This window comes from Chelonia mydas, chromosome 1 (genome assembly GCF_015237465.2).
Source record: "Chelonia mydas isolate rCheMyd1 chromosome 1, rCheMyd1.pri.v2, whole genome shotgun sequence".
NCBI classification, from domain to species: Eukaryota; Metazoa; Chordata; order Testudines; family Cheloniidae; genus Chelonia; species Chelonia mydas.
Window position 1 is genome coordinate 57,107,045 of NC_057849.1, and position 27,375 is coordinate 57,134,419.

Sequence of the window (27,375 nt, forward strand, 5' to 3'; positions counted from 1 at the left end):
GTGCTGCTTCTATTATTTTGCTCTTCCTCATCACAGCTGTGGACTTCACATGCTGAACTAGGGAGGTCACCCGACTTGGTCAGGAAGGAGGGAACAGATGCAGAACAGAGGAAAGAATTTTGAGCTCTCTGGTGTGATGTCTAGAATGAAATGGAGAATTTTAACATCTCAGGAGGTGGAAGCATCAGTGTATAAAATATGCACGCGCACACACACACGTGCGCAGAGCCGAACCACTAAGTTATGCCAGCATCCAATGTCATTATGATGCGATAAATGCCTCACTCAAACCCAAAATGGCCATAGAACCAGGTTTTGTGGATGAATATTTCACCAAATGTAGCTTTATATTTAGCAAATAAAGAAGTGCATGTATTTCAAAGCATTAATACTGTTCTTAATAAGCCAAAGCCACCTGAAAACACTTCAATCCTTATCTTTAGAGTAATTTATTAGCAAAAAAACATGTATTGCTATAAGACAGACACCAAGAATGATAATTTCTGTAATTCTCATCACATCATAGAGACAAGTTACTGATATTTAACATTTTCAATATATTTGTTCTCACGTGAACTGAAAGGACCAAACAAACCCCACATATGTAGAAGTTTCACACTTTAATATAAAATGTAAAACACTTTTTAATTTAAAGAGTGGATGTGCTAAAGTTATATCTTTACATAGGACGACAGAGTAAATTCTTTGCATACATGCTCAAGTAAATGCTGTAGGAAACATCACAATGTTTCTTGCATCTTTCAACAGATAAAGCACACAGCAGCATCTAAATGGGCCATGATTTGAGAGGCAAAGTGAGTTGGGGACACACTGTAGCTAAAAGCCAAGGTAAGGGTCCAGTCCTATGTGCAGAACTTTAATGGAGTTACATGTGCAAGACCAGACTCTTCAAAATGTTGAGAGCTTCAGAAGGTGAGTCTGAGCTGTAGCAATAATTGGATAGAACATTGTAGAAATTCAGGCCCCCCCCACACTGTGTTGAAAGCAATTATAAAATGTCACCATCAACCTTTTTGCAACAAAATCTGTACAAATAATCCAGAATAATTCCCCCTTTTAAAAGCAATTTTTACAAAAATAAAGGTTTAAAATTTAAAAGAACTGATGAAGTATAAACCTCCACCATGATTCAGACAAGTCTTCGTTTGAAGTTTTATTTTAAAAGAACTGTCAAAGAATGCATCTTTTGATGCGTTTTCTCCCTGCCTATATTGTGATAGCCATCAGACCCTTGTTCCTTACAGTTTATAACAGCCGCTTCAATGGTTGACACAAAATCTATTTACTTACAAAAATATATGAGTCATCCCATGAACATACTAGTTTATTATTGTAGGGTTACTAACAAATCCTCAGCTACTTGTGAAGTCTGTATAAAACCTGAAGGAACATCAGACCATTAGCTACAGAAAAAAATGCATGTAAAGAATTACATGAAGTTTGCAAATAGATTAGGGAAAAGGGTAGTTCAAATCTCTTTGTTTACTGTACTAACCTGGACAGTGTCCCGTTAATACAAAGGAATACTTCAGATTAATTTAAACATGTCAAAAGGGTAAAGAATGTCCCAAGACTAATTTAAAATGGACTACCCATGGTTTCAAAGAGAATCTGGTTTCACTGGAATACTGGCCTGCTACTGCTCTCAGAATATTTTAGTACAACATTGTATGCTGAAAAGATGAGTTAAGAGTTTGGGTCAAATTTTGCTGTCCTAATTTAGCTCCAATGCTGAAACTGGATCTGTGCAGGCCCCCTGCAGCCACAGGGGCTAGATGCAGGCACAGAGACCCATCTGTGCAGATCCAGGCACAAGAGCAAGGCCTCTGGTTTATCCTAGTGCATGGAAGTGCACACCGGGAGCGGCACAGTGACAGACAAGTTATTTCAGGTCATGGACTCCCTTCTGCGTAACTGTCGCACTCGCTTGTTAGCATGGTTTCAAAGTTCTCGTTAAGACCTAGATTCTGCTACCATTATTTACCATGAAGTTGGCTTCAATGGGATCACTCGCCAAGAGTCTGGCAAGGAAGCTGTAAACATCTTCAACCTGAAATGCACTAACACTTGCAGCAGCACACGGACGTTACTCAACACACAGACGTTAGGGGCAGAATGTTCTCCACCCAAAACACACTGACGTCATCTGGCATCAGACAGCTTCCAGAGTATTTTTTTTAAAAGAAATTTAAACAGGCTGAAGGGAAACAGCAGCTCCTGCTATTCCACTGAGGGCTAGACTGTGACTCAAACTACATATCCATGTAAGGGAAGAAAAGCTCCCCTAAAGGCTCTGCACCAGCTCCCCAGACCATAGGTCCCAGGCATTTAGGAATAAGCAGGCACCGCAAGCCCATAAGGAATCACAGCAACATGTGGCACCTCGGGATTCACAGGCAGCAACTCTGAGCATCTAGAATCAGATCCTAGAGACTTTAACTGTCAGCCATGGAGATTAAGACTTGGGACCCTCTGCCAAACCGTGTAACAATGACACAAAAGCCTCTCAATAAAAGATGTGTTACATGACAGATGTCTGCTAAACCACCTACTGTCTGGTCAGCCCTGTCTACCAGCACGCTAACTTTTTAGAAAGACCAAGAATTTATGAGACTCTATATACGGCTGCCACTGTAGGCAAAATGATAGCTGAAGGTCCTGTGTATTTTACAGTTCACCAGGGAAGCTGGAAACCAGGACCAGAAAAGAGCAGATACAGACAGTATTGAACTCACTGGCGTGCATTGCTTTGCTTTGCAGTTTCGCTGCTATTTGAAAGCATACCAAGGTTTTTATCAGGCGTAATGTGCGTAGTTATAGTGGAGATTGTAGTGCTGCTGCTGGACGAGGAAACTGTCTCTTAACAAAGACATACGTTTCCAGTATTGCACTTGTTCCAAAAGCCTTGGCTGCCCCCAGGGTCTCGTCATGATCAGCAGAGAGAGACTTGAGTTTGCATTTCCAGCCTGGGAACCTGCCCTCCTGCTGGGTTTGCAGGGAAATGAGGAGCCACTACTTAGTCAACGGCGGTTACATTTTGGTGGAAGCCACTTGTATACCCTGCTAGCAATAGGAGGGAGAGGTTTTAGGAGTTTACACTTGGGAGTGTATCAGGGGGGAGTGAAGGGAGAGGGATTCCTGGGACATCTGGACCAACTGTCAGTCAAGTCATGTTCAAAACCAGCAAATGTAGCTTAGATGGGGGGTGGGGTTAACCTCTGACCAAAAAATTGAGGATGCCCTTGTATTCTGACAGAGTGCAAACACCTATCACTTGGTAACTGTACACAGTGCCACCTCAGAGCCATTAGTGAGATGAGTTTGTAAGTTCAGTCTGGTTTCTAATACACTTTCCATTCTCCAGTTTTAATCATCAATATAGTATTGGTCTCTAGGAGAAATCATTCCTGTCTAACAAGGGACAGATGGAAATCTGGTAATTTAGCCAGTGAGTTTCCTATAGGACAATGACTGTTCTAAGATATTGTTAATGACATCTTAAAAAATTCTTCCTGTGTGGCCTAAGAGCCAAGCATCCTGATGTGTTGTACACAAGGTACAGAGTGTCACATATGAGATCAACTAGCTCCAGTTTTTAAACAGTGACAAACTGATCTCCGTACAGGAGTATTCAACTGAAGTCCATTTTTAAAAGCATCCATAACAAAAAAAGTCAATGCAAGAGAACGCTGCCACAGAATAGCAACTCCTGCTGCTATTGTAGAGAGAAGTTTATCAAAAACACTTTAAGGTTTATCTGGGAGTCATTTATCTAATGAGGACATTCAATGACTTTATAGCCCTTATACCAGAGGATAGAAAATCAAAATGAAACCTACTTTAGTGCAACAGAATTACAGTTTCTGTCTACAAACCCTGTCTGCTGTGGTATTTCCACAAGCAGAACATGTGGACAATCAGTTTCTGAAAAGCTGTGTTCCGATTGCCTGAAGAACGGCAATCCATTCCTGCAAGCCAAGTGGATGTCATTTTGGTATTTTTCCCCAAAATTCTTCTGTCCTATGAGCAACGAGCTAGTTTCCAGTCCACTGATCTGAATTTTTATTAACAACGACCAGCCAGCAAAGCAATCTTAGTGGTGGCCACCAAATTCGTTTGTATATGACAATAAGCAGCAGTTTTCTAGAAATTCTTTTCATAAACATCTAAATTAAAACTGCTATAAAACATTTAAGACATCATAAATAAACTTATTCTAAAAATCTCTTCTCAAGCAATTAATAAATAAACCCCATCCTTATTTGTTAGCACAAACAAAAGTGCTATGGAGAATCTGCAAAGATCTCGCTTGTTTTGTGCTTAGTTACTCAATGGTTTCCAAGGCAGAGCTTCTTGCTCTGGTGCTGCTGTTCATTTAGTGATTTTGTTTTCTGTACGCCATCTAAAACACAAGATGTTATAAGAGAATGTTAAATATACATTAAACACTCAAATGTATCATGTGACCATATCAGTGCTGTTGTAGCCATGCTGGTCCCAGTATCTCAGAGAGACAAGATGGTGAAGTGGGGCCATAACAGGTATTAGTTCACCCCCTTGTCTCTGAGGATAGTTAAGCAGACTCAAACCCTAAGAGATACCTATATAAAGTATCAGGCAACTGAGAATTACACAGCTATTAGTCCACTGAAAGAATGCTGGTGACATGCCAGCACATGCTGTTTGTACAGTAACTCCTCACTTAAAGTCATCCCGGTTAACGTCGTTTCATTGTTACGTTGTGATCAATTAGGGAACATGCTCGTTTAAAGTTGCTCAATGCTCCCTTTATAACGTCATTTGGAAGCCGCCTGCTTTGTCTACTGCTTGCAGGAAGAGCAGCCCGGTGGAGCTAGCTGGTGGGGGCTTGGAACCAGGGTGGACCGGCAACCCCCTAAGTTCCCTGTGCAGCAGCCGCCCAGCAGGCTATCGACTGCCGGCAGTTCAGCTGTCCCTCCCCCCCACTGCCATGTGCTGCTCCTACCCTTGCCTTGGAGCTACTCCCTGAGCCTCCTGCTTGCTCGGAGGTGGGGGAGAAGATGGGGGCTAATGTCAGGGTGTCCCTCTCTCCCCTGCTCCTGCACCCTGCTTACCCCATCTCCATAGAGCCGGGGGCACATACGACAGGGCTCAGAACGGAGGGAGCTTCCCGGCAGCAGCAGTGGTCTCAGCTTGCTGATAGACTTAACAAGGCAGTGTACTTAAGAGTGGAGTCAGCGTACCTAAAGTGGAAACTCACACACACACACAGTGTATGTCTCTGTCTGCCATGGTGTCTCCCGTCCCTCCATTCGTGCTGCCTTATAGCGTGTGAGGCTACATTAACGAGTTAACCCTTGAGGGCTCAGCTAATTGCTAGTTCATCGTTTAGCAGTAAGGCATTCCCTGGGAAATATCCCACCCTCTGACTTCACCACCTCAACCAAGCTTCACAATCATCATTGCTGTGTACAGTATTAAATTGTTTGTTTAAAACTTATAGTGTGTGTGGGGGGGGTGGGGGGGGAGGTCTTTTGTCTGGCCAAAAAAAAAAATTTCCCTGGAACCTAACCCCTCCTATTTACATTAATTCTTATGGGGAAACTGGATTCGCTTAACATTGTTTCGCTTAAAGTTGCATTTTTCAGGAACATAACTACAACGTTAAGCGAGGAGTTACTGTATAGTCATTAGCACCCAGTGATGGGAGTTGAGAGCTCTAAATCAAAGTCTATCCTTTTTTATTTGCTGTAACACATGGGTCTGAGTCTGCATCCAGGGCCTTCCCAGGTCTTCCTCTTTTATATGTACTCCAACTTCCCAGGGAAGGCACAGGTCAATCCCCTTGCCACATTCCCAGCTGCGAATACTTGTTTGGAGATTACAGGGAGTTTAAAACTACAATCAATTAATTAAAATACTTATTCTACTTTAGGACAGACAGCATTGTGTGTGCACACAGCACATTAGGATTCTCATACCTTGGGCTGAAAACAGAGGCAGCGCATTCAGTTTCAGCAAGGATAAGGGAGCACCTTTCCCAGATGGAGGAGCATACTCCACTTAAGCACAGCCATTGTGAGGTAAGTATACTGAGTGGCCCAGAATGGAGACGGTTAAAAACTCAAGGGCACCACATTAAAGGAATAAACATTTGGAAAATGACCTGTTGACAACAGCGATCAAGCACTGGGACCTTATGCACCTCTCCTCAGCTAGGGTTGAAAATAGTTTAGTTATTAGTATTCTGCAGTGATTAGTGAACACCCATGTAATATCTGATGAAATATCCTCAGAATTCCTGACCAAACAACCAAAGGAGAGAGTGCCCTGAGAATTGATCCCGAATGTCACACGGACCTCACTGCATGCTGAAGTTTAGCCAGTGCTCTGTGGCCTCTCACAGACCAGAAACAATCAGTGAAACTCCTAGCTGTGTATTTAGTATGCAGACTCAGTACTTGAGTCAAGGTGTTCCCAGTTACCCACTGGAACAATTACTACAAATACAGCAGGCAAACTGACTGTTGGACTGATTGTTATAAGATATATAGTGTTGTACTGAATTCAGTCTCAAATTGTGCTAAATGCTCATCCTCAGTATGGCACATTTTGGTCCATGATGGGGGGTTTTAGGCCAAGACAGATCCCAGTTTGTTAGAGAAATGTGTAAATTATTGTTGCTTTTTTAAAATGCCAAGTGTACTTCCTCCTACAAAGGGCGGTGTGAGGAGATGTTTATAGAAAGTAGTCTGGAGTACGACGGGTAATGTTAGGCCCTCCACGACGAGGTGCAGGGTCAAATTGAAGGAAGGAATATTTTAAAGCATCATCTAGTTCCTTGATAGCAGCGTGGTTCCCTTAATGATAACAGTAATTGGGTGGAATAAGGTATCTAGCATGCCTTCTGCATTGGGTGTTACAAATATTTTGGCTCTGTTTACACCATTTCCAAACCTGATTCAGAGGCATTCCAAGGCCTAACAGCTGACGCTAGTTTGTTGCAGTGGGTCATTTCCCCTAGTGCAGAAAGGGCTTAGCATGACACCGTGACTTAATTCCTGTCTTCGGAAAGTGGCTGCTTGCTTGGCAGATACACTTGCTTGGGGTTGAAGCAGTGGGAAACAGCTCATATTCAGTGATCTGGGGACCAAATGCCATTAAATGAAATGAAAATGAGAGTTGCTGGAGAAAAAGTGACTAAAAGTATTGGTGTATTTTTTTTATTTATAAAACGTGGACAGTGGCTTGAATTTTTGAAAGCATTAAGTGACTTCAGAGCCCACACCTCATTGAAAGTCACTGGCACTTGTGCTCCAAGTCACTTGAAGGCTTTTCAAAAACCCTTCCAATAGGATGGATTCCTCAGTGCTACAACTAGGATACTATGGATAACTTACGTACCTGTATAAAGCACTACTGGATATTTATGTGGTGTGGGGGGTGCCAGGTTTGGTATTTTTTTTAATGAATACTGAAGTTTTATACTCACCACTAGTATCTAGCTGAAAGTTTAAATAAGCATGTTGTCTCTGTCAGAATTTGAAAAGTGAGCTATAACTTTGCAAGAATTCAGGGTTTGTTTTCAAAGTCTGTTGTATTTATTGCATGTAATTACTTACAACCTGTAACTACAAATACTTACTTTCTCTGGCTGTGGGCTCATGAACACCAGTGTGGGATGGGCTTAATTGCCACTGTGAAAAAGAAAAAAAGTTTCATTTATTCCAGAGGACAAAAAACAAACAATGGGGAGGAAGAGGACGTTTGGGACATCACTTCATTTTAAGGGTGTGAGCTCCTCTGACACTATAAAACTACTAATAAGGTTTGCTTTCTTTTCACACATCACCTTTTGAAGGAAAAAACTATTGCTCTGTTAAAGCTGTGTGGCCACAACTTCCACTTGTGAGGCAGAATTGCCTGCTGGAATGGAAGAGTTGCACCAACATCCATGATCTTGAACACCTACAAAGCTCAGTGCCTCAGAACAGACTCCTAGATCCATCTTCCACCCTATGCACAGTGACTTCTCCAAGAGCTATGTTCTTGAATGGGCCCTTCCAGTGGATACCTCCAACCCCACCCCAGTATATGAAGGGGAGGGTTTGGAGGAGGTCACTTCATACAAAAATACCAACTGAGTTAGCAAATCTTATTTAAGGGAAAACTGTCGGGAGATACCCCCAGCTCTGTGTTTGGCCTGCCCCTTTTCACTTTGCAGAGTATACGCCATATACTGTCCCTTTAGACAGGCTTTCAAAGGATCAGGGGAGCATGCCACAGAGCCCTTCTCTTTCTTCTGTACATCTACTCCATGTGCACATGCCCTGGCCTCCCCACATGGTAGCAGAGGGGACAACTGCACTCGTAATGAAATACTGAAGATTAGAATCTTGAGCAGAGTGTGTCATATATGATATTTTCCTCAGCTCCCAGCCTGTTACAGAAAACCCAGATTTTGTGGGGAGGGTTGAAGAAGGGACCCTATATAGTTAGGAAGGTCCCATTTTAATCTCCCAGACACACCTAAAAGCATTTACATTGCAAACTGATCTTCCAAGCTACCGAAGGCAGGAGAGGATTCTGTCTGAGCTTGTGGAATCTGGTCAAGTGGCAAGAGGGTTTTTAACAGTGGGCTATTAACTGCAAAATGCTCCAATTGCAAAAATTGTAGCGGAAGCTTTGTCTACACTAACACTTTTCCCATCATGGGTCTCACACTAGCACAGCAATGTAGACCAGTGTAGACAGAGTGCAGGAATTTTTCCTACCATCTCTTTGAACCTTGCTCCAAGCAGGATTAGGCAACATGATGGTAGAACTTCTACATCCCACCTCCACAGCTCTCCTACCATTGCAGTACACTTAAAAGATTTTTAAAAAAAATTCTGTAAGTTCTATCACTTACTGTAAATTTGCTTACGCCTTCAAGTTCACGAAACTTCATGTATGATATGTCTGCTTTCTTCCTTCCAACATCTCCATCTCCTGCATAGATTTGCTTGATGCCAGCACCTTTGATTAAAGGCACACATTCATCACAAGGACATTTTGTCACAAAAATCATGCTTCTTTCTTCTGGTTTTATTTCTTGACACCTACAAGTTGTCAGAAAAGGATTCTGAAATTAAAAACCTCGACAATTCTGAATGGTGGTAATTTAGGCTCGTGTGAGTGAGCAAAGAAATTATGTTAATCATATTATAATCTGCTCTTTGGAGCAGGATTGTTATTCCTACTAAAGCACATGGGAACAAGAGGACACATTTGGTTAGGATTTGCTATCTGAATGACACACACCTCATTGTTAAAGACTCAGTATTTGCCATTCTCCAGCGTTTCATTTCAGGACAATAATGTGGTTATTACAGGTACCAGAGATGGTGACTGTTGAGTTTTATTGCTACCCATCACACACACAAGAATGAATAATGTAAGTCATTCACAGTTTTCAAGAATTCACAGTACCTACTTTACCTGTGAATGTTCAAATTTTACATCACGTTTAAATGAGTAGTTTGATTGTACATAGCACCTTTCATAATCATGTCATGCTCTGCATCTATCAGTTGTTCATTTCTGAACTGCCTTTTTCTTTTCTGATATTAAAATAATAGATTCATATACCTGAATGTCAAGGCGTTCTGCTCAGCATGTATGATGTATCTGAACTTTCTGATTTCTCTGTCTTTTTGTTTATCATCCATGTGTGGAAAATCAGCATATTCAGATCCAACAGGAAAGGCATTATAACCACAGCCTACAAAATACATGGCTCCTGTTCCATCACAGCTCTGCAAAAGTGAACCATCAAGTTTGATTTAATATTCAGTCTATTTAAACATCTGCAGGGCGCTGCCCAATATACCTATATTTTAATTCAGTGTTCAAGTTCTGAGTTGCAGAACTATGAATTAAAGCTGGGCTTTCACTAGCAGTATATTGTGTGTGTGTGACAGTGGGGGTTCTATATATATTTATTTTGTTCGTGTTATAATGTGACCATCCAGTGCCATCTCTCTCCCTCCATCCATGGCACTGGACGGTCATATTATAACACGAACAAAATAAATAATGTAAGTTGTTCTCATTGGCTACTTCTCCTTGTAAGCAGTACTGATAGGGGCAACAAAAAGTATGAATGACTAAGTCATTAAGCCACATTGCAATGTGTGAGAGTAGGAAAGAGCAGCTACAGGGTGAGCTCGAGATGCAAAAGCCTGTATTTCGCCATTGCATGGAGATCTATCAGATGGCAGACATGTTGATATATTAAAGAAGTTAGTGGCTGAAATTAGAAAAGTTTGTGGTACAACTGTAAGTATCTAATGACCAGAATGAAATAATCCAAACCAAGTGCTAGACAATACATCATAGAATAATCTTGTACTTGCAGGAGGACTCACTACCTCTCTTAATAGAGTAAGAATAATCAAAAATGGAAAAGACCTATGAAATGAACTCTAGCATAAAGAAGTTTATGCCTGGGCATGAAAAGAAAAGGAGAGTAATAACACTTTACATTTATCTTTCTAGTGCCATGTGAGGAACCAAGGCATAAAATCTGAGGCTAAAGTTCTGTGGCTCAAATTCAGGTTCCAGTCCTTATTTTGCTCAGCAGATTAATTAATTAATTAGTCACTAAAATAGATGTGGTTCTCAAAAAGTACTGCTCCCCTAAAGAGCAGCTAGAACCAAGAAAGCAAGTTGAAGCAGGAGAAATAGCAGAGAGACAGGTCTACGATTAGTTAAGATCCTTGTCCTTTTCCACAGAAGTAAAATAACCTGTCATTCTGCTACATCCAGCACTGCATCCAGTTGCTGCATCACAACAGTATAGTTCAGTACATGAATGCATTTTGTTTAGGTTTACCATTTATAAGTCAATGCTGCACATTAGGCTATACCTTGTTTTACCATTTTTCTATTCCCTCAAAGCCCACTCTGAGCCAAAGAAGGTACGGTCACCAAACATTTGCTGCAAAATGTTCAATCAACTACAGTTACATCAAACAAGGATTTGTCAGGTAAACTGTTGCCCTTTGACTTCTCTAGGGGCGAAGAACTGAATAGTGACACTGTTGAACAGCACATGTTGCTGGATTAGTAGTACTGGCAAAGTTTTGTAGCTAGGACACCTGGAATGACCGTAATTCTGTTACTATGGAGTCTAACAGATGAGAAGCTAGGCACAAACATTGTGGTATTTACCAACTCATTCATACTAATCCATCTTGACAGCCTAATTATCAACCAAAAGTTAATTTAGGGTTACCGAGAATAAAAAATGCAATTTTTAATAACATAATGCACAAACACCTTTCTTTTACAAAGTAATATAGCCAATGTTGAGCAAAATTAAAGTGTACAAACTGCAGGGCGAGACAAAGTGACAATTTTTCCATACTCACAGATTTTCCTTCTGCCCAAATAACAGCTCCAACACCCGTTTTGTGATCCTCTAAAATATAGAATGTATAAGTAGTAATAAGTAATAGGCACTTTTGTAGAAAACTTCCATTTGGAAATCTGAAAGCATTACCTAACAATTAAGGAATGACACCTCATGGCACATGCGAGAGGTATTAGCTCCACTTTGCTGATAGGGAAAATGAGGCACAGAAAGATTAAGAAACTTACCAAAGGTTTGCAAGTCTATGACAAAGACAGGAACAGAATGCAGTCCTCCTGATTCAGGCCTGTGTCTTTTCCCCAACACCTTAGCTGACTAAATAATTTAATTACTTTACAATGTGGAGAAATATAAGCATTGGGTCTCTTTTGACAGCTATTAGATACTACTAAGGCAATGTGTTCTAAGAAGATAGCTACCTAGAAATACTAGTGGCTTTGTGATTGGCTTTGGCCACCCTACGCAAAGCAAAGACTTTGTGTTGGGAATCTAGCCCATAGCACCATAGCACTTAATGGATGGCAGAAGATCACTTGGAAACTTAAAAAAGAAAAAAAACCTGAATAACTGATCAAAAATTTATTTAAAGACAAACTTTTTAATAGCCACATACAGAATCAAGCTCTAGTACAATAGAGTTTTGTGGGCTCTCTCTTGCACACTATGCAGGGGTATGAAGAGAACTTTCATTTAAGTTATTTTAACTGGTTAAAAATGGGGTGTTCTACAGTGGTAAAGAACATTATGGCTTTCAGTACAGAACACTTCAACCAGTGCTGTTCCAATTAACCATCTCCCAGCATTCTTTGTGCCATGCAGAATTCAGAAATCATTTACAGGGGGACTTTCCTGCCAAGGAAATGTTTTTACCAGGTCTTACAAATTATTTACATGTTTTTCTTAGTTATTTCTATATATTAGCCAGCATGAATTGTTCTCCTTCCTTGTATCCCTTCTTTACCACATGGTATAACTCATGCTACAGCTTTATTTCAATATCAGTTAACATAGGATTAGGATGTCACTGCAGGCCTAAACAGGACAAGCTGGACTGGACATAATAAACACTTATCCAGACAAATATCTTCCGTTAATAAAGGTAAAACAGAAGAACAATTTGTGGCTGTAAACCTTCTTCCTCAAGTTTTATCCCCCCCTTACCTGAACCAATCAGTGCTCTTTGTTTAGATAACTTGGATGATTCTCTCTGTTTTAGAAGGTGGTCATCATACCGTGGTCTAAAACGGAGTCTAAAGGGTTAGGCAGCCCAGGCTTGAGTCATCACCAGGTTAACAGGGAGTTGCCTCAACTTATCCTGGCATGCGCTCTCTACTTTGATCCTTTTCTCCCTCTATTCTGTGCCAGCTGTGCCTCCTAACTTTCCAAAATGAGCATTCTTTCAAAGGACACGATATGCAAAAAGCATAAAGCCAGACTTCAAAACCTTTGTTAAGACATCTAAAGAAATGGTCCGGTTTTCAAAGTGCTTAGCACGCAGCAAATCCCCTTGACTTAAAGTTGCAACTGTAACTGAGGGCAGAATTGGAACTTTAAGGAAATACAATTTTTCAGAGGGAGGCAAGAGAGCTAGAGTGGGAGCTTTAAAAATATGTAATTTAAAGAAAAAATTCTTCATTACGGCTCCAGAGCAGGTTGAAAGGATATAAGACGCATGGGTGCCACGTTTGCTGTGGGCATAGGGATGAAGAGTTCCTGTTAGCTAGTACCTATCATGCTCAGAGATTTCCCAATTTTATGGTTATTGAGGAACATGCAGACAGATGGCCAGACCCTGAACAGCATCCCAAGCCCACGCCGCTATATGCGCATCACTCATCAATTCAAAAATTCGTGCTGGAAGTGTAGGAAGAGTTGATCACCAGCTGACAATTTTTGTTTATCGATCTGAGTTGAATGAAATTCCTTTGCTTTTGCAGAAGTGCCACCAGTGACTTGTAAGAAAGGACAGATTTCTGGAAGGAATTCCTCCTGCTGTTCTGGATGCACAAAAGCCTCTCTGAGGATAATTAGGAACTAGACAAAAGAGGAACTTTCTAAACCTTTCTGGGCCCAATTACATGCAAATACCAGAAATCTGCCTCAGATTCCCTAGAAGAAAGGCTGGAATAATTAACCAAATTTTGCCCAGCTGTACATGGTTGGAGTGCCCATTAACTTAGATGGAAGTTACACTTGCTTATGTCAGTGCTGCATTTGGTCTTGGGGAGCAGTGGTTTACCTGCAGAAGGAAGTATGGGAAATACCGTTCCTATAAAAATTATATAGTGCCAGCCAGGGCATCTATGTCCTCCTCCACTGATCTTCCTGTGGTTTGCATGTCATTTATTTAATATAACACTTTAATTATGACCACATTATCAAGACCTTTGACGGTTGCCCCATTTCCAGGACTTTCACAAATGCATTAATGCATACACTGTGTTTTGTGGCTCTCAACTGTGCAGGTGACAGACTTTAGAGGATTTAGGGGCTTATGGTGTATGATGCCAGGAAGAATGAATAGCTTGTGCTTCTTGAAGCCAATCCTATGTACAAAACCCAAGACTTATGCTGAGGTCTCTTGCATGCTAAGGAAACCTAGAAATAGCAAGGAACAGGAGGCTGGATGAAAGATCCACAAGTTAAAGGTGGTATGACTTAAGAAAGATTTCCTCCACCCATTGTCCTCAGTCCTAGGAGGCACTTAGGCTGTCTAGTACCAATGCATACACACTATGAAATAACCCTAAAGTGTGCAGGTCTCTTGGTACTTGGCTCTCTCTATAAGCTACTGCCATCTGTTATTTTTTCCCCTGGTCCTATAGGACAAAAGCTGGAAAAACACAAAACAAAAAACATACTTTGCTCCAGAAAACCAAACATCTGAGTCAGTACCCATTTTCACCTTAATCACATCAGTGACTCATGGGGACTAATGATGTGATAGATGTCACAGGGGAAAGAGAAAGGATTCTAAATGTGATGAGCGCTCTCAACAAAATACAGGATGTAAAAGTTTCTTATTGCTAGGTATGTCCTAGGGAATGTGATGCATACAATACTTTAAATGTGCAGGCCAAGGAAAAGGATATATTAATATAAGGGATATACTTACATCCCTTTTCAATAGAACACACAATCTGTTATATTTGACCTATTTTAAAGTATTTGAAAAAAAATCTAACCAATTTTGGATGGATTTTTCAAACAAATGCTTCACTATTTATTAATGGAAAAATAAAAACAACACGGGCAAACATAGTAACTAACCAACATGAAGGAAGCAAAAAAAAAAAATGAGTAAGGAAAGTATTGTCAATTTTAAGCTTCCTAAGGGGTATCACGTAGAGTATATATCTTTTCTCGGAGTCCTGCATAATAGCTCAAAGAATTTTAGTTTCTAATAGAGGAATTTGCACAAGTCTGCCATTATTTAATTAACTAGAGAATAAGTGGATTAGAAATCATTGGTATCAAAAGTAGGCCGAAGTCGATTCATAGCCTGTCCTCTACAAAAAAAAAAAAAAAAAGTATTGTTCTTCAAAACGCCAGAATCTTTGCAAGTTGGAAACGGTCAGGTGTCAAGCGTGTAATGACTATCACTACTAAACAATGGGAACAGGAAAATGCTGTGACACAAAACTAACTAGTATTCTGCTGGTGGGTAATGAACAGATATGGAAGAGCATCTCTATTTCTGTTTACTATTATTTTCTATTTAAGTGTATATACCATGCTTACCAAAATGCCAACCGATCACCTTTTTGTCAACAGGTGACACCTAGTGTTTGTATATAAAAGATCTTGCAGGGGCTCCAATAAATTAAATAACGTCAATCTTTGAGACAGGGGGTGCACAAGCTGGCTGAGGCTTTGCCAGTATTGGATAATAATTGCACTGTGAGAGCTCCTTCCATCTGAAGAGCTCAAAGCCCCTTACAAACATTAATGAAGGCCCCTTATGAGGTACTCTAAGTGGTATCCCCACTTTACAGATGTAGGAACTGAGGCACAGAGCAGGTAAGTACCTTGGCCCAAGGTCAGATGGGAAGTGTTTGGCACAGCCAGGAATTTAACCAGGGGTCCTGACTTCTAGTCCCATGATCACCACAACTGGTTTTTCTCCCATTCACATAGAAACTCACCAGTTCGGTACGCCAGTAACCTGGCTTGTATCATACAGTGCCTTGCAATTTCTTGGGGAAAGCTTTGATGGTGCATTTCATTTGTCTGCTGTGATCCATTACAATAAAATCCAAAATGGCCAAAAGTAGGGACACTGGCAGCTACTGTGGCCAAAAGCAGGATAAGATCTTTCATATTTTGCCTAAGATTGCTAAAATATGGATTTTCACAGAGGTTCTCCAGACCCATAGTCATCAATATTTGCTTGTGCATTTCTTCATTTGAAATTAGGAATAAACTTTCATACTCCTTTATTCTTTCTTGTCTACACTCAGTATAAAAGTCAGTGTTACACCCAGGGAGAGTTTTTGCAATTTTTTGAATGAAATCACACTTGTAGGAGGTTTCCTCTACAAACTGCACCATATCACACACTAAAGGCTGAAGCAAGAGACACACACGAGCTCGACTATTTGACTTCAATCTTTCTACTGCTTTGGCATCTAGCTTTGCATCTTCAGTACTGGCAGGGTTGGAGGCTTCATTCTGCAAACTTATTTCAGGATCTGCAGGCCAATAAGAAATTCTGTTCACTCCAGCTGGAACAGAAGATACACATGGTTAACAGGAAGTGTGCAAACACTGGTGTTAAAAATATTTTTCATAACCTTAACTCTAAAATATTACCATAGAATACTGCATTTTGACCCCTTCAACAACAAGGAGTGGGCATTCTTCAAACTGTATTTCAGCATCATATGTGCTGGCAAATATCAGCATCAAGGGGTTATTGTGTCTGAGATTAGCTAGTTTTGCTTCTATTATGCTTTTACAGTTCTGGCAGCCAAAAGGCCAAGATGCACTATCTCCAACAGATTGAAGCTGATTATTTTCTAGACTGTAAGCTCCTCAGGGAAGGGCAGCTCTCTACTTCTATGTCTTGTACCACCTGACCAAGTAATGAACACCACAGTGCCACTTAACAGTACCTGAGACACTGAGTGGCTACTGGCTCAGCGGAAAGAGTCCCACTTCCTGAATCACCAACTGCAGAATAGACACATTTAATACTGGTTTTCCCTAATGAAAATATCAAGGCTTACTATGCAAACCAATGAGGTAAACATTTACATACAGTGCTGGGGCAATCCCCAGGGAATAGGAGCTTTCTGTATACAATCAGTCATAAGTAGCAAGACATCTAAATTAACATGTTTACCTTTTCCATACTACAGTCTGTAACTTACCATTTACAATCATTTTTAAACAAGTTGAACATGGTTTTCTGGAAAAATAAAGATCACAGTTTTTAAGCCTTGATCCATGCTTAATCAGAGCAATTTGACCAGCATGTAAGTCTGCACTGGAGCAATGCAGACCAACCATTTTTATATTTTTCACTACAACCAGGCCAGTCTTCTTTACCTATATAAAAAAAAGTACATAATTTTTGTTACAAATTAAAAATTCATAATGATGCCATAGCTCACTCTTTGTTCCACAAAGCAAGGACTTATCTACATGCAGCATTGGACTTCTTTGCATTTTGGGCTATGGTAATGCAGTGATGATCATAACATGTTTCATGATCCCAGGATATTAGAGAGAGAAGGTGGATTTATCGGACCAAAATTCCACTGGTGAAAGAGACAAGCTTTCGAGCTGCGCAGAGCTCTTCTTCAGGTCTAGGAAAGGTATGCAGAGTGTCACAGCTAAATACAAGGAGGATTACTTATGCTAAACAATCTGTTCCACCTTGTATTTAGCTGCGACGCTGTGTAGCTTGAAAGCTTGTCTCTTTCACCAACAGAAGTTGGTCCAATAAAAGGTATTACCTCACCCACCTTATCTCTCTGAGATTAATAGGCAGATACATCTCTTGGTTACATTTCCTTTAGGCAGTGCCATTCATGATAGGTCTTGGAAGTAAATGCTAATCTTTTTTAGTCGTTCTACTCATTTAACAGATCAAACTTCCAGTCAAAACATGCTGAATTTTACTGTCTTTTTTTCAGACTATCCCCTGAAAATCCACATGGAGGATGAGACATCCTACAAATTTCCAGCCAGTATCTTTTGAATAATTCCATCTGAGTGAGGGTCATCTCCCTCCCTTCTAGCCACAGAAGCTAAAACCACGGCTCAAGGGACCTGTGTGGAAAGGCCAGGGTACAGCCTCCAAGCCTAGTCACTCCCTACATTCTTGAATCCTCTCTGTTGCACAGTGAACCCTCCATGTAAGAATGCTGATGAGTTCAACACTCTTATTCATTCTCCCAGGACTGAGGATGAAGTTATGCTGGAGAACATCTGAGCTTCCAACACTAGTTCTGCCTCTCCTCATCTGCAGAGGCTAATCTCCATAGAGGTTGCATGGGGAATCAGGAAGACAAATCTGCCCTTTGTACATTGCAGGCAACATTTGCTACATCTGGATCATCTGTGTTTGTGGAAAAATAGGAGACAGCCTAGATTTTTCTAATAATGGCCATCATGGTGTTATAGCTACTAAGAGTGGGAACTGAAAGACTACATTTGCTTAAGATTTATGAAGAAATTCCATTGTTAGTGATGTACCTGGGATTTTTGTACAGCCCCATGTAGCTGTCTACCACCTGCCCTCTTCTAGTAACTTTGTCTAAGTTTGAATTTGGGTTCAAACTTCATAAGAAGCCCATATCTCTATCAAAAGCAGAATCAGAGAGTAGGTTTGAATACCCTAGAACAGCAAGTTACTTAAATTGGGAACCTAACCTTGAAGCTTGGGTCAGATTTCTAATTATTACCAATTTTTATTTTACCCTCCTTTTCCTGTTCTAGTTTATACATGAGCTGTATTTTACTGTATTCTTTTCTATTTTCAGATTGTGCAAAATGCCGTTTCCCCTTCAAGCAGTTTTACATAAGTGTAAATGTTGTTTCTTCATTTAAAGTATTGGCACTAGACTAGAGGAGTACATTAAGATTTATCTTAGACTCCATCAGTTGGCATATAGGTATGCACTGTATAAAAAGTTAATTATTTTTAAAGAAGAGCAACAAAATCCTTGATCCCAAAGGGATTGCTTAGAGAGAACCCTGTAACAAGGTGCTTACAAAAGACACCTCGAATTGGAAGCATCACTGTCTTTTAGTTATCCAGGAGACCAGTTGACCCTTTTCACTAACACCCAGATATTCTAGCCTTAAAAAGGTGCAACGGACATTTCAAATGGCTCCATTCAATCAAAAGAGTTTGGTTTTAAAATGACAGTTTCCTATAACTATACAAGAAGGTGTGTTTTAAAAAGAGAGTCTGCTCTGTCCATGAGATCCATGTTTTTAAGGCCAGCTTGGAGGACTACAGGAAAATCCATGGATGGAGACTCCAAACAACATCATAATGTTTTTCTAATGTTTGCCATAACACTACATCAGCGTACACCCAATACCATCTTACCATCTGAGTAAGGTATAGACAGTTCAAGAAATCATCACATGGCAACACATCGTAACATTCGCTGAAAAATACAGGGGGCCACCAGTCTCAAGAGGTTCTTTAGCGTTTCGGCCCCATTTTTTATTCTGGACATCATATGACCAAAGTTAATATTGCTGCTTGGATTTACTTATCTATTGTAGAACATATGACATTTCAATTCTTTTCTGCTATAGCATCATTAGTACCTTAGACAGAAGAGCCTTTACAATAATCCTATTGTTTGAACAAGGTTCGGATAGAAACAAAAATATATAATTACATTTAAGTTTAGATGGTGAATAGATAGCAGTCTTAAATTTTTGCTCTCAGGTTCTGCTTTTATTCCTCCTGCCACTACAGAAGAAAAAATGGTCAGAAATATGATCAATGAAATTTTTGTACTTTTAAAAAGTACCTGGAAAGTATTTATTATATGTGTAAATGATAACACACAATAGTCTGGTTAAGTGTATTCACAGCCTAAATGTTAGCATCTGTTCAGGAAGGACAACAAAACTACAAGCAATATTTTTTACCTGTGATTTCTTTTGCTGCTCAATTGGGGGAAATAGTTCCATCCAGAGACTGAACAAAGTAAAAAGGTTGACTTTGGAAAGCCTTGGTGTTTGACCTGTCATCAGAAAAAAGATGAAAGATAAATATTAACTGATAAAAATCTTGTATTGTTTTAATGACTAAGACTCATAACTGGTGTTCTATAGCGTAGGTAGAAAAGTTGGAATACTTTGCTTAATACACACTGGAGGGTAGTTTAGCTTGAATGTCACCTTCAACTTAAATTTGGCCCCCAAATTAAATTTTGTAAAAACAAGCATTTATAAAGCCAATGACTAATATTGATGTTTCCTCTATAGAAAAATGTAGTAAGCTGTTTTACACTGGCATGTACTTAATATATGTTTCTAAATTTACACACATGTAAATTGAAATACCACAGTGGGTATTTATATAAAGTGTACTAAATACTAAGAAATGGTTCCATTAATATACAAGCAAAAACAGTAAAATATGCAGAATTTAAAATTCAAACATTGCAACAGTATGATCTTGAAAGTGAAAAACAACAAAGTGAGCAATTTCACCTAATATTACCAAAACTGAAAAGCAAAAAACAAGCAAAAACTGTGACTTTTTTAAAAAAAAAAAAATATAAAGAATTCCTTCAGACTTTTAATGACCTAAACATTACCATAAAAACTTTCCCTAGTCCTATAGGCCAAGCAATGGAAGAGCTGGTGAGGCATTATAACCACACGGTGGCCACTAGCAATACTAGTGCCTAAATTCACCTCTCCTCAACACCAGCCCCACAGATCACCTTGCTTTTCTGATATTTCCATCAAATGAAGCAAGAAGGAAATTAAACAAATTTTGGCAGAAAAGACAATTAGATGCAAATAAACTAAAAAGATTTCCTAGAAATTTTACACCAGCCAGTGTAGAGCCTAGTGGATTTTTTCCTTCTACTATTGCTGTGGCTAAATTCCACTACACAGAACTTTTCTGGAACATAAATTGCTTTGTCTACCCAGCTCTGTATAACGTGAGGAACTGGTAACATACTTTTCACAGAAGTCATCCCACTTGTGGGTGGAGAGAAGAACCATACACTGAGTCCCACTGAATTCGGCACATTCATGGAGAAAGGCACATTAAACACGCTGAAAGAAATCCGAGTCACTTCTGAGGGTCAGACACATGCCTTTAACAAGTGGTGAAAGATTGCAGAGTTGCTAGGTGCTCCTGGGTAACAGACCGTTACCATCACCACCACTGAAACTAGTCAAATGTATCGCGCAGTTTGGTCAATTCTCAAGAAACCATTTTTGGATCCAGCAGATCTTACAAACTACAGCCTGGTGTGAAATATTCAATTTCTGATCAAGATAACCATGAAGTTAGGAAAGAGCCACCTCCAAACACACCTATCCACCACCAATACCTGGGACTCCTTCTATTCAGTATCCAGGCCTGGTCTTGGAACATACAGTATTGGTAGTGCAGATGGATGACCTCCCCCTATACATAGATAGGAGGATGTCTTGGGACTGTCTGTAGCATTTACACAGTTGGCACAGCACATTACTATTTTGCCTCAGACAACAGCTCTGATATGCCTCCATTCCCGCCTTTAGGGATGCTTGGAGAGCTGTGATGAGTAAATGCTCCTCTACACTTCAGAGCAGTCACCTGTGAAGTCCCACAAGGCTCAATCCTTTCTCCCATCGTTTTTAACACCTACAGGAAGGAAGGTGAAAAAAGTGAAAGCAAGAAGGGACAGAAGAGAGAATTTTTATTTATTTATTTTTAAAACAGCCCTAACTATCTCAGGGAAAGTAGGAAGAACAATTAGACCAGTGGCCTATTTTCATGTTGATTATCTCCGGGGGGGGGGGGGGAGTTATTTGCATACTGTAGCGATAGGTGCTGTTATGTGAACCAAGACAGAGAGAAAATTAGTAAAGTAGGTAAAGAAATGCGTTTGCATACAACACAATAAAAATGACCTTTTAAAGCAACAGTTTATTTTTAGAGTTCTCTCCACAGAAGAATCATAAATAGCATCAGAGCTAATTAGAGTCAATGCAAATACAAGTAATATGTGCACGTGACAGCAACAATCATAGGACTGGAAGGGATCTCGAGAGGTCATCTAATCCAGTACCCTGCACTCATGGCAGGACTAAGTATTATCTAGACCATCCCTGACAGGTGTTTGTCTAACAGGATCTTAAAAATCTCCAATGATTGAGATTCCACAACCTCCCTAGGCAATTTATTCCAGTGCTTAACCACCCTGACAGTTAGGAAGTTTTTCCTAATGTCCAACCTAAACCTCCTGTGCTGCAATTTAAGCCCATTGCTTCTTGTTCTATCCTCAGAGGTTAAGAAGAACAATTTTTCCTCTTCCTTGTAATAACCTTTTATGTACTTGAAAACTGTTATGTCCCCTCTCAGTCTTCTCTTTTCCAGACTAAACAAACCCCATTTTTTCAATCTCATAAGTCATGTTTTGTAGACCTTTAACCATTTTTGTTGCTCTTCTCTGGACTCTCTCCAATTTGTCCACATCTTTCCTGAAATGTGGCACCCAGACCCTCAATACTTCAGTTGAGGCCTAATCAGCGCAGAGTAGAACGGAAGAATTACTTCGTGTCTTGCTTACAACACTCCTGCTACTACATCCCAGAATGATGTTTGCTTTTTTTGCAACAGCGTTACACTATTGACTCATATTTAGCCTGTGCTCCACTATGAACCCCCCGATCCCTTTCCACAGTACTCCATCCTAGGTAGTCATTTCCCATTTTGTATGTGTGCAACTGATTGTTCCTTCCTAAGTGGAGTACTTTGCATTTGTCCTTATTGAATTTTATCCTATTTAATTCAGACCATTTCTGCAGATCATTTTGAATTTTAATCCTATCCTCCAAAGTACTTGCAACCCCTCACAGCTTGGTATCGTCCGCAAACTTTATAAGTGTACTCTCTATACCATTATCTAAATCATGGATGAAGATACTGAACAGAATCCGACCTAGAACTGATCCCTGAGGGCCCCCACTAGTTATGCAATATATAACAAGTGTGAGGAAATTCCTGTTCTCACATTCTCTAAAGAAAAACAAAACAGTAAAATAGGTCTATTCTTCATGTAACTTTGGCTTGTACAGTTTATCCCATTAATCTATATTTTTATTGCATTTATGAACTTCAGAGCCCTCCTGTAGCCAGTACATATTCCTTATAGATGGTAAACAAAAGCATGTATCACAATGGATAGCTTGTATTATATGTTTGAAAGGCAACCCCAAATATCTGTTAAGGTGGACCTTAAACAAACATATTGTGACCTGATTTTCAGAGGTGCTGAACACGTGCAACCCACTGAAGTTAATGTCAATTGCAAGAGTTCAGAAACTTTGAAAAATCAAGCCACTTCTTTTCTTTTTTGACTGCTGCCAATGTATATTTATTGAAAGAGAACTTTGCAGGTGTATCAAAGCACCATCGTCCTCCCAAATAATCCTGGGGATGTTGATCTCATCCCCACTACAAGACTCGGCAAAAGCAGTGTCAAAGGGCAGTTCTTGGCTAGAGTATTAGTCTTGGGAATGGATAGGAGCCAAGCTTTGAGTCATCATAAAATGTCATCCAGGAAGTAACACTATCGTCCATTTCAGTATCACTCAACAGCAGGGAAAACAGAAGCTTGTTATTAAACTCCCAGAGTTTACACCAGCAGAAAGAACCAAGGCTGGATATAGGGTTTTCTTCCCATCTGTACCCACGATAAGGACTGGGTTTCTGAGGAATTCAAGCAGAAGGGAGAATGGTTCTCTTCTCAAGCAGAGCTTTAGCAACACCATCTTTATTTCCCATGGTGCTCAGGCAACATAAGTGTGGTATTCATGGGCAGTCTGCACATACACCTTATTCCCCCTGCTACATATGGGTCACAAACACTGTGAGGGAAAATTTGAAGCCGATCAAAAATTAGTTTCAGTTAGAATTTCATAACACTCTTGCAAGATTATTTTGCAAAACCTCTATTTGGGCCCTGTTATAGGTGAATCATGCCTGTAGGCATATGAAGGCATATTTAGATTTTTAGACATGGCTAGAGTAATTGCTCAGGTATCATTTGGTCCTCGGATTTAATAAAGGAATTTATGATTGAATTGGTGTCATGGTAATATCCTGTATTAATAATAATTCCAACAATGTTACTTTTAAGAAAAGGAATGCCTCATAATTAAGTACATGGACCATAAAACCCAGTTAAGACATACAATACAAGGAAAAAATAAAACTAGATTCCAAACTCAAGTAAGTAGTACTGGTTTACCAGGAAACCATACAGATAAAATTTTGTGGGAGACACTCATTGTTAGTAATGCTAGGAAAACTTCAAGAAGAATGATGGAAAATCTCTAAGCCATCCTGCCAGAGGAGCAGTTACTAGGCAGAAATAGACTACAAACTCCCTAACGAGTGTCTCAAAAGTTAATAGATAGCTAAGTGACATTTCTAATCATTAAATAATTTTAAAGTATATGCAACATGTAAACAAAGAACTATAAAAGGAAGATCAGCTAACATACGTGAGAATATATACTCCTACACTTACAGCTCTTGCAATAGCAAATTAGGACCAGTTAGCTAGAAAAGATTTTACCATAGCGTAAACTGAGATGAGATTATAATTTGAAAAGATGTGCGAAGAGATAAGGGAGTGGAGGGAAAGAGAGAAGAACAGTCATCCACACATCTTGTTTTCCAGTGTATTCTTCCGTCTTCTATGTATTTATATATTTAACTGTAAGCTCTTTGAAACAGGACTCTGTTGACATGCTGTCGATGTCCCAACAGGAGGAGCCTCCTCCACTGTACTCACAGATTTTAAGGACCTCAAGCCACCCTTGACCTCAAGCCAAGCACCTCACCCAATGATTTCTCCATCAAGCCTATAACTGCTGTCTGAACTACAGCACATCTGTTAGAAAGACACACAGCCCTACCTGATCAACTTCTAGCGATGGAGGACACCAAGGACCTGGGGAGTAGGTTCCAGTTTGGGGAGGGGAGGCAAGTGGGATAGAAGGGGGCTCTTGCCAGATATGCTGCCAGGCTCAGTCCTGGAGGCATGGAAAGATCACACTGTGGGGGAGATGGGCTCCCTCTTAGCCGTCAACCTGGATATCGAGGGGCGGGGGGGAGGGCTGTCCGCTGGGGACAGAGACTAGAGAAGTATCAGAGCAACTCTCACCTGACATGTTGTCGGTCCGGGGCTGGGGTGGGGTGGTTCAGGTAAGAGGGGTACTAAGAAGAGCTCACCCGAGATGCTGTCGGTCTGCGTGCTGGGGGTGGGGGGAGGGGCGGTGCCGGTCTGGGTGCCGGGGGGAGGGGCGCCCACCTGAGACGCTGTCGGTCTGGGTGCTGGGGGAGGGGCGGTGCCGGTCTGGGTGCTAGGGGAGGGGTGGTACCAGGGGAGGGGCACCCACCTGAGACGCTGTCGGTTTGGGTGCCGGGGGGTGGAGGGGGAGGGGTGCCCACCTGAGACGCTGTCGGTCTGGGTGCTGGGGGTGGGGCGGTGCCGGGGGAAGGGGCGCCCACCTGAGACGCTGTCGGTCTGGGTGCTGGGGGTGGGGCGGTGCCGGGGGAAGGGGCGCCCACCTGAGACGCTGTCGGTCTGGGTGCTGGGGGTGGGGCGGTGCCGGGGGAAGGGGCGCCCACCTGAGACGCTGTCGGTCTGGGTGCTGGGGGTGGGGCGGTGCCAGGGGGAGGGGCGCCCACCTGAGACGCTGTCGGTCTGGGTGCGGGGGGTGGGACGGTGCCGGTCTGGGTGCCGGGGGAGGGGCGGTGCCGGGGGGAGGGGCGCCCACCTGAGATGCTGTCGGTCTGGGTGCTGGGGGTGGGGGGAGGGGCGGTGCCGGTCTGGGTGCCGGGGGAGGGGCGGTGCCGGGGGGAGGGGCGCCCACCTGAGACGCTGTCGGTCTGGGTGCTGGGGGTGGGGGGAGGGGCGGTGCCGGTCTGGGTACCGGGGGAGGGGCGGTGCCGGGGGGAGGGGCGCCCACCTGAGACGCTGTCGGTCTGGGTGCTGGGGGTGGGGGGAGGGGCGGTGCCGGTCTGGGTGCCGGGGGAGGGGCGCCCACCTGAGACGCTGTCGGTCTGAGTGCCCGCGGTGCGCGATCTCCGCCCGGCCGCCACTTGTCCATCGCCGGGACCCCCCGCACTTTGCATCGGTCTCGCTGGCCTCACCCACCCGCTAGCGGCTCGCCCGGCTCCGGCGACTCAGCTCCGCCCCACATAGCAGCTGTGGCCGCAAACCCCCGCCAACGAGCGAGCGCGGCGCGAGCTCTTGCGTCAGCATCTCCAGCGGGCGCCCCGCGTGACGCCGTCACGCAGCCAGGGCCTTCTCCGCGAAGGGGCGGGGCCGGCTGGTTCGGGGGGGTGGGGGTGGGTGAAGTCACTCCACTGAGCCGCCTTTGCTTGGCGGGGCGGGGCGGGGCGGGGCCTGACGGAGCAGGGCGGGCTGGGGGCGGCGGGCCGCTGTGGGAATCGGGTGGTTGATGGTTTCTGACGGCTCCCCTCAGCCGCGCGTGGCCCCGGGCTGGCGACCTGCGGGCAATACTAGCACTGCAAACGGCGCAGTTCTGTGCCCGCCCTTCCCTGCAGCCACTGTCACAAAACTCTTTCCCGTGCTGCCCCCAGACACCGCCAACAGGCTCTTCTCCTCCACCTGGCTCCAGGCTGTACCCGGGGCACTCCGGTGCTGCCCCGTCACAGTCCGGCCATTGCACGCAACACCCAACCTTCTGGGGTATGGCACGGCTTCCGCATGAGGAGAGATTAATAAGACTGGGCCTTTTCAGCTTGGAAAAGAGATGACTAAGGAGGGGATATGATAGACGTCTATAAAATCATGACTGGGGTGGAGAAAGTAAATAAGGACGTGCTGTTTACTCCTTCCATAACACAGGAACTAGGGGCTACCAAATGAAATTAATAGGCAGCAGGTTTAAAACAAAAGGAAGTAATTTTTCACACAACTCACAGTCAACCTGTGGAACTCTTTGCCAGAGGATGTTGTGGAGGCCAAGACTATAACAGGGTTCAAAAAAGAACTAGATAATTTCATGGAGGATAGGTCCATCAATGGCTATTAACCAGGATGAGCAGGGATGGTGGCCCAGGCCTCTGTTTGCCAGAAGCTGGGAATGGGTGGCAGGGGATGGATCACTTGATGATTACCTGTTCTGTTCATTCCCTCTGGGGCACCTGGCATTGGCCACTGTCAGAAGACAGGATACTGGGATAGATGGACCTTTGGTCTGACCCAGTATGACTGTTCTTATGGTCTACAGCCCCTCTCTCACTCCAAGAACCGCAGTATCCTCTTCGTGACTCAGTCATTTAGCCTGTTATGTGTTTCCCCCTTCTGGGGTTCAGTCCCTCAAATCCTCTGTCACTCCCATAGTGACTTAGACAGTCTCTCCCGTTCACTGCCCTGCTGGTGCTACTTCCCCAGTGGTGGGTAGGGGAACCCGGGCCTGCTCTCTACTCTAGGTTCCAGTCCAGGGAGTCAACCCAGCAGCCAAAGGCTGCTCAGTACCCAACCTTGCTACTTACCCTCTGGGCTGCTTCCTATCCCAGCACTCACTCTCTGGGGTTTGCCAGCCTCTCTGCTCCCTCATCCCAGGGAGTAACCATGGGCCAAATCTCTTTATAGGCCCCAAACACACTTCCCTTCTTCCAAAAAGTGAGTGCCCTTTCCCAGCAGCAACCCCCATTTGTTACCAGCTTCCTGGCTTAATAGGAGCCTCATCTATTCCTGCACAGCTGAACCTGC

The 27,375-nt window shown here is 42.4% G+C and overlaps 1 protein-coding gene across 4 annotated transcripts; it reads right to left on the reverse strand.

The window, feature by feature from the left end:
* Nucleotides 1–433: 433 nt before the first annotated feature.
* Nucleotides 434–27,306, reverse strand: CDADC1 (cytidine and dCMP deaminase domain containing 1). 4 transcript variants are annotated; one of them, XM_043533014.1, is made up of 9 exons: nucleotides 27,156–27,306; nucleotides 19,538–19,632; nucleotides 16,789–16,966; nucleotides 15,562–16,140; nucleotides 11,415–11,464; nucleotides 9,631–9,797; nucleotides 8,912–9,101; nucleotides 7,646–7,697; nucleotides 434–4,423 (listed from the first exon to the last, which is right to left on the reverse strand). In XM_043533014.1, the coding sequence occupies exons 2-9, from the start codon at nucleotides 19,577–19,579 to the stop codon at nucleotides 4,350–4,352; spliced, it is 1,332 nt and encodes a 443-aa protein (XP_043388949.1). In that variant the 5' UTR covers nucleotides 19,580–19,632; nucleotides 27,156–27,306; the 3' UTR covers nucleotides 434–4,349. The 4 variants fall into 4 exon arrangements, with proteins under 4 accessions (XP_043388949.1, XP_037749412.1, XP_043388953.1 ...); XM_037893484.2 differs by lacking the exon at nucleotides 27,156–27,306 and adding an exon at nucleotides 25,679–25,984; XM_043533018.1 differs by lacking the exon at nucleotides 27,156–27,306 and adding an exon at nucleotides 25,679–25,930 and having other exon boundaries at nucleotides 16,789–16,826.
* Between the last annotated feature and the right edge of the window lie 69 nt (nucleotides 27,307–27,375).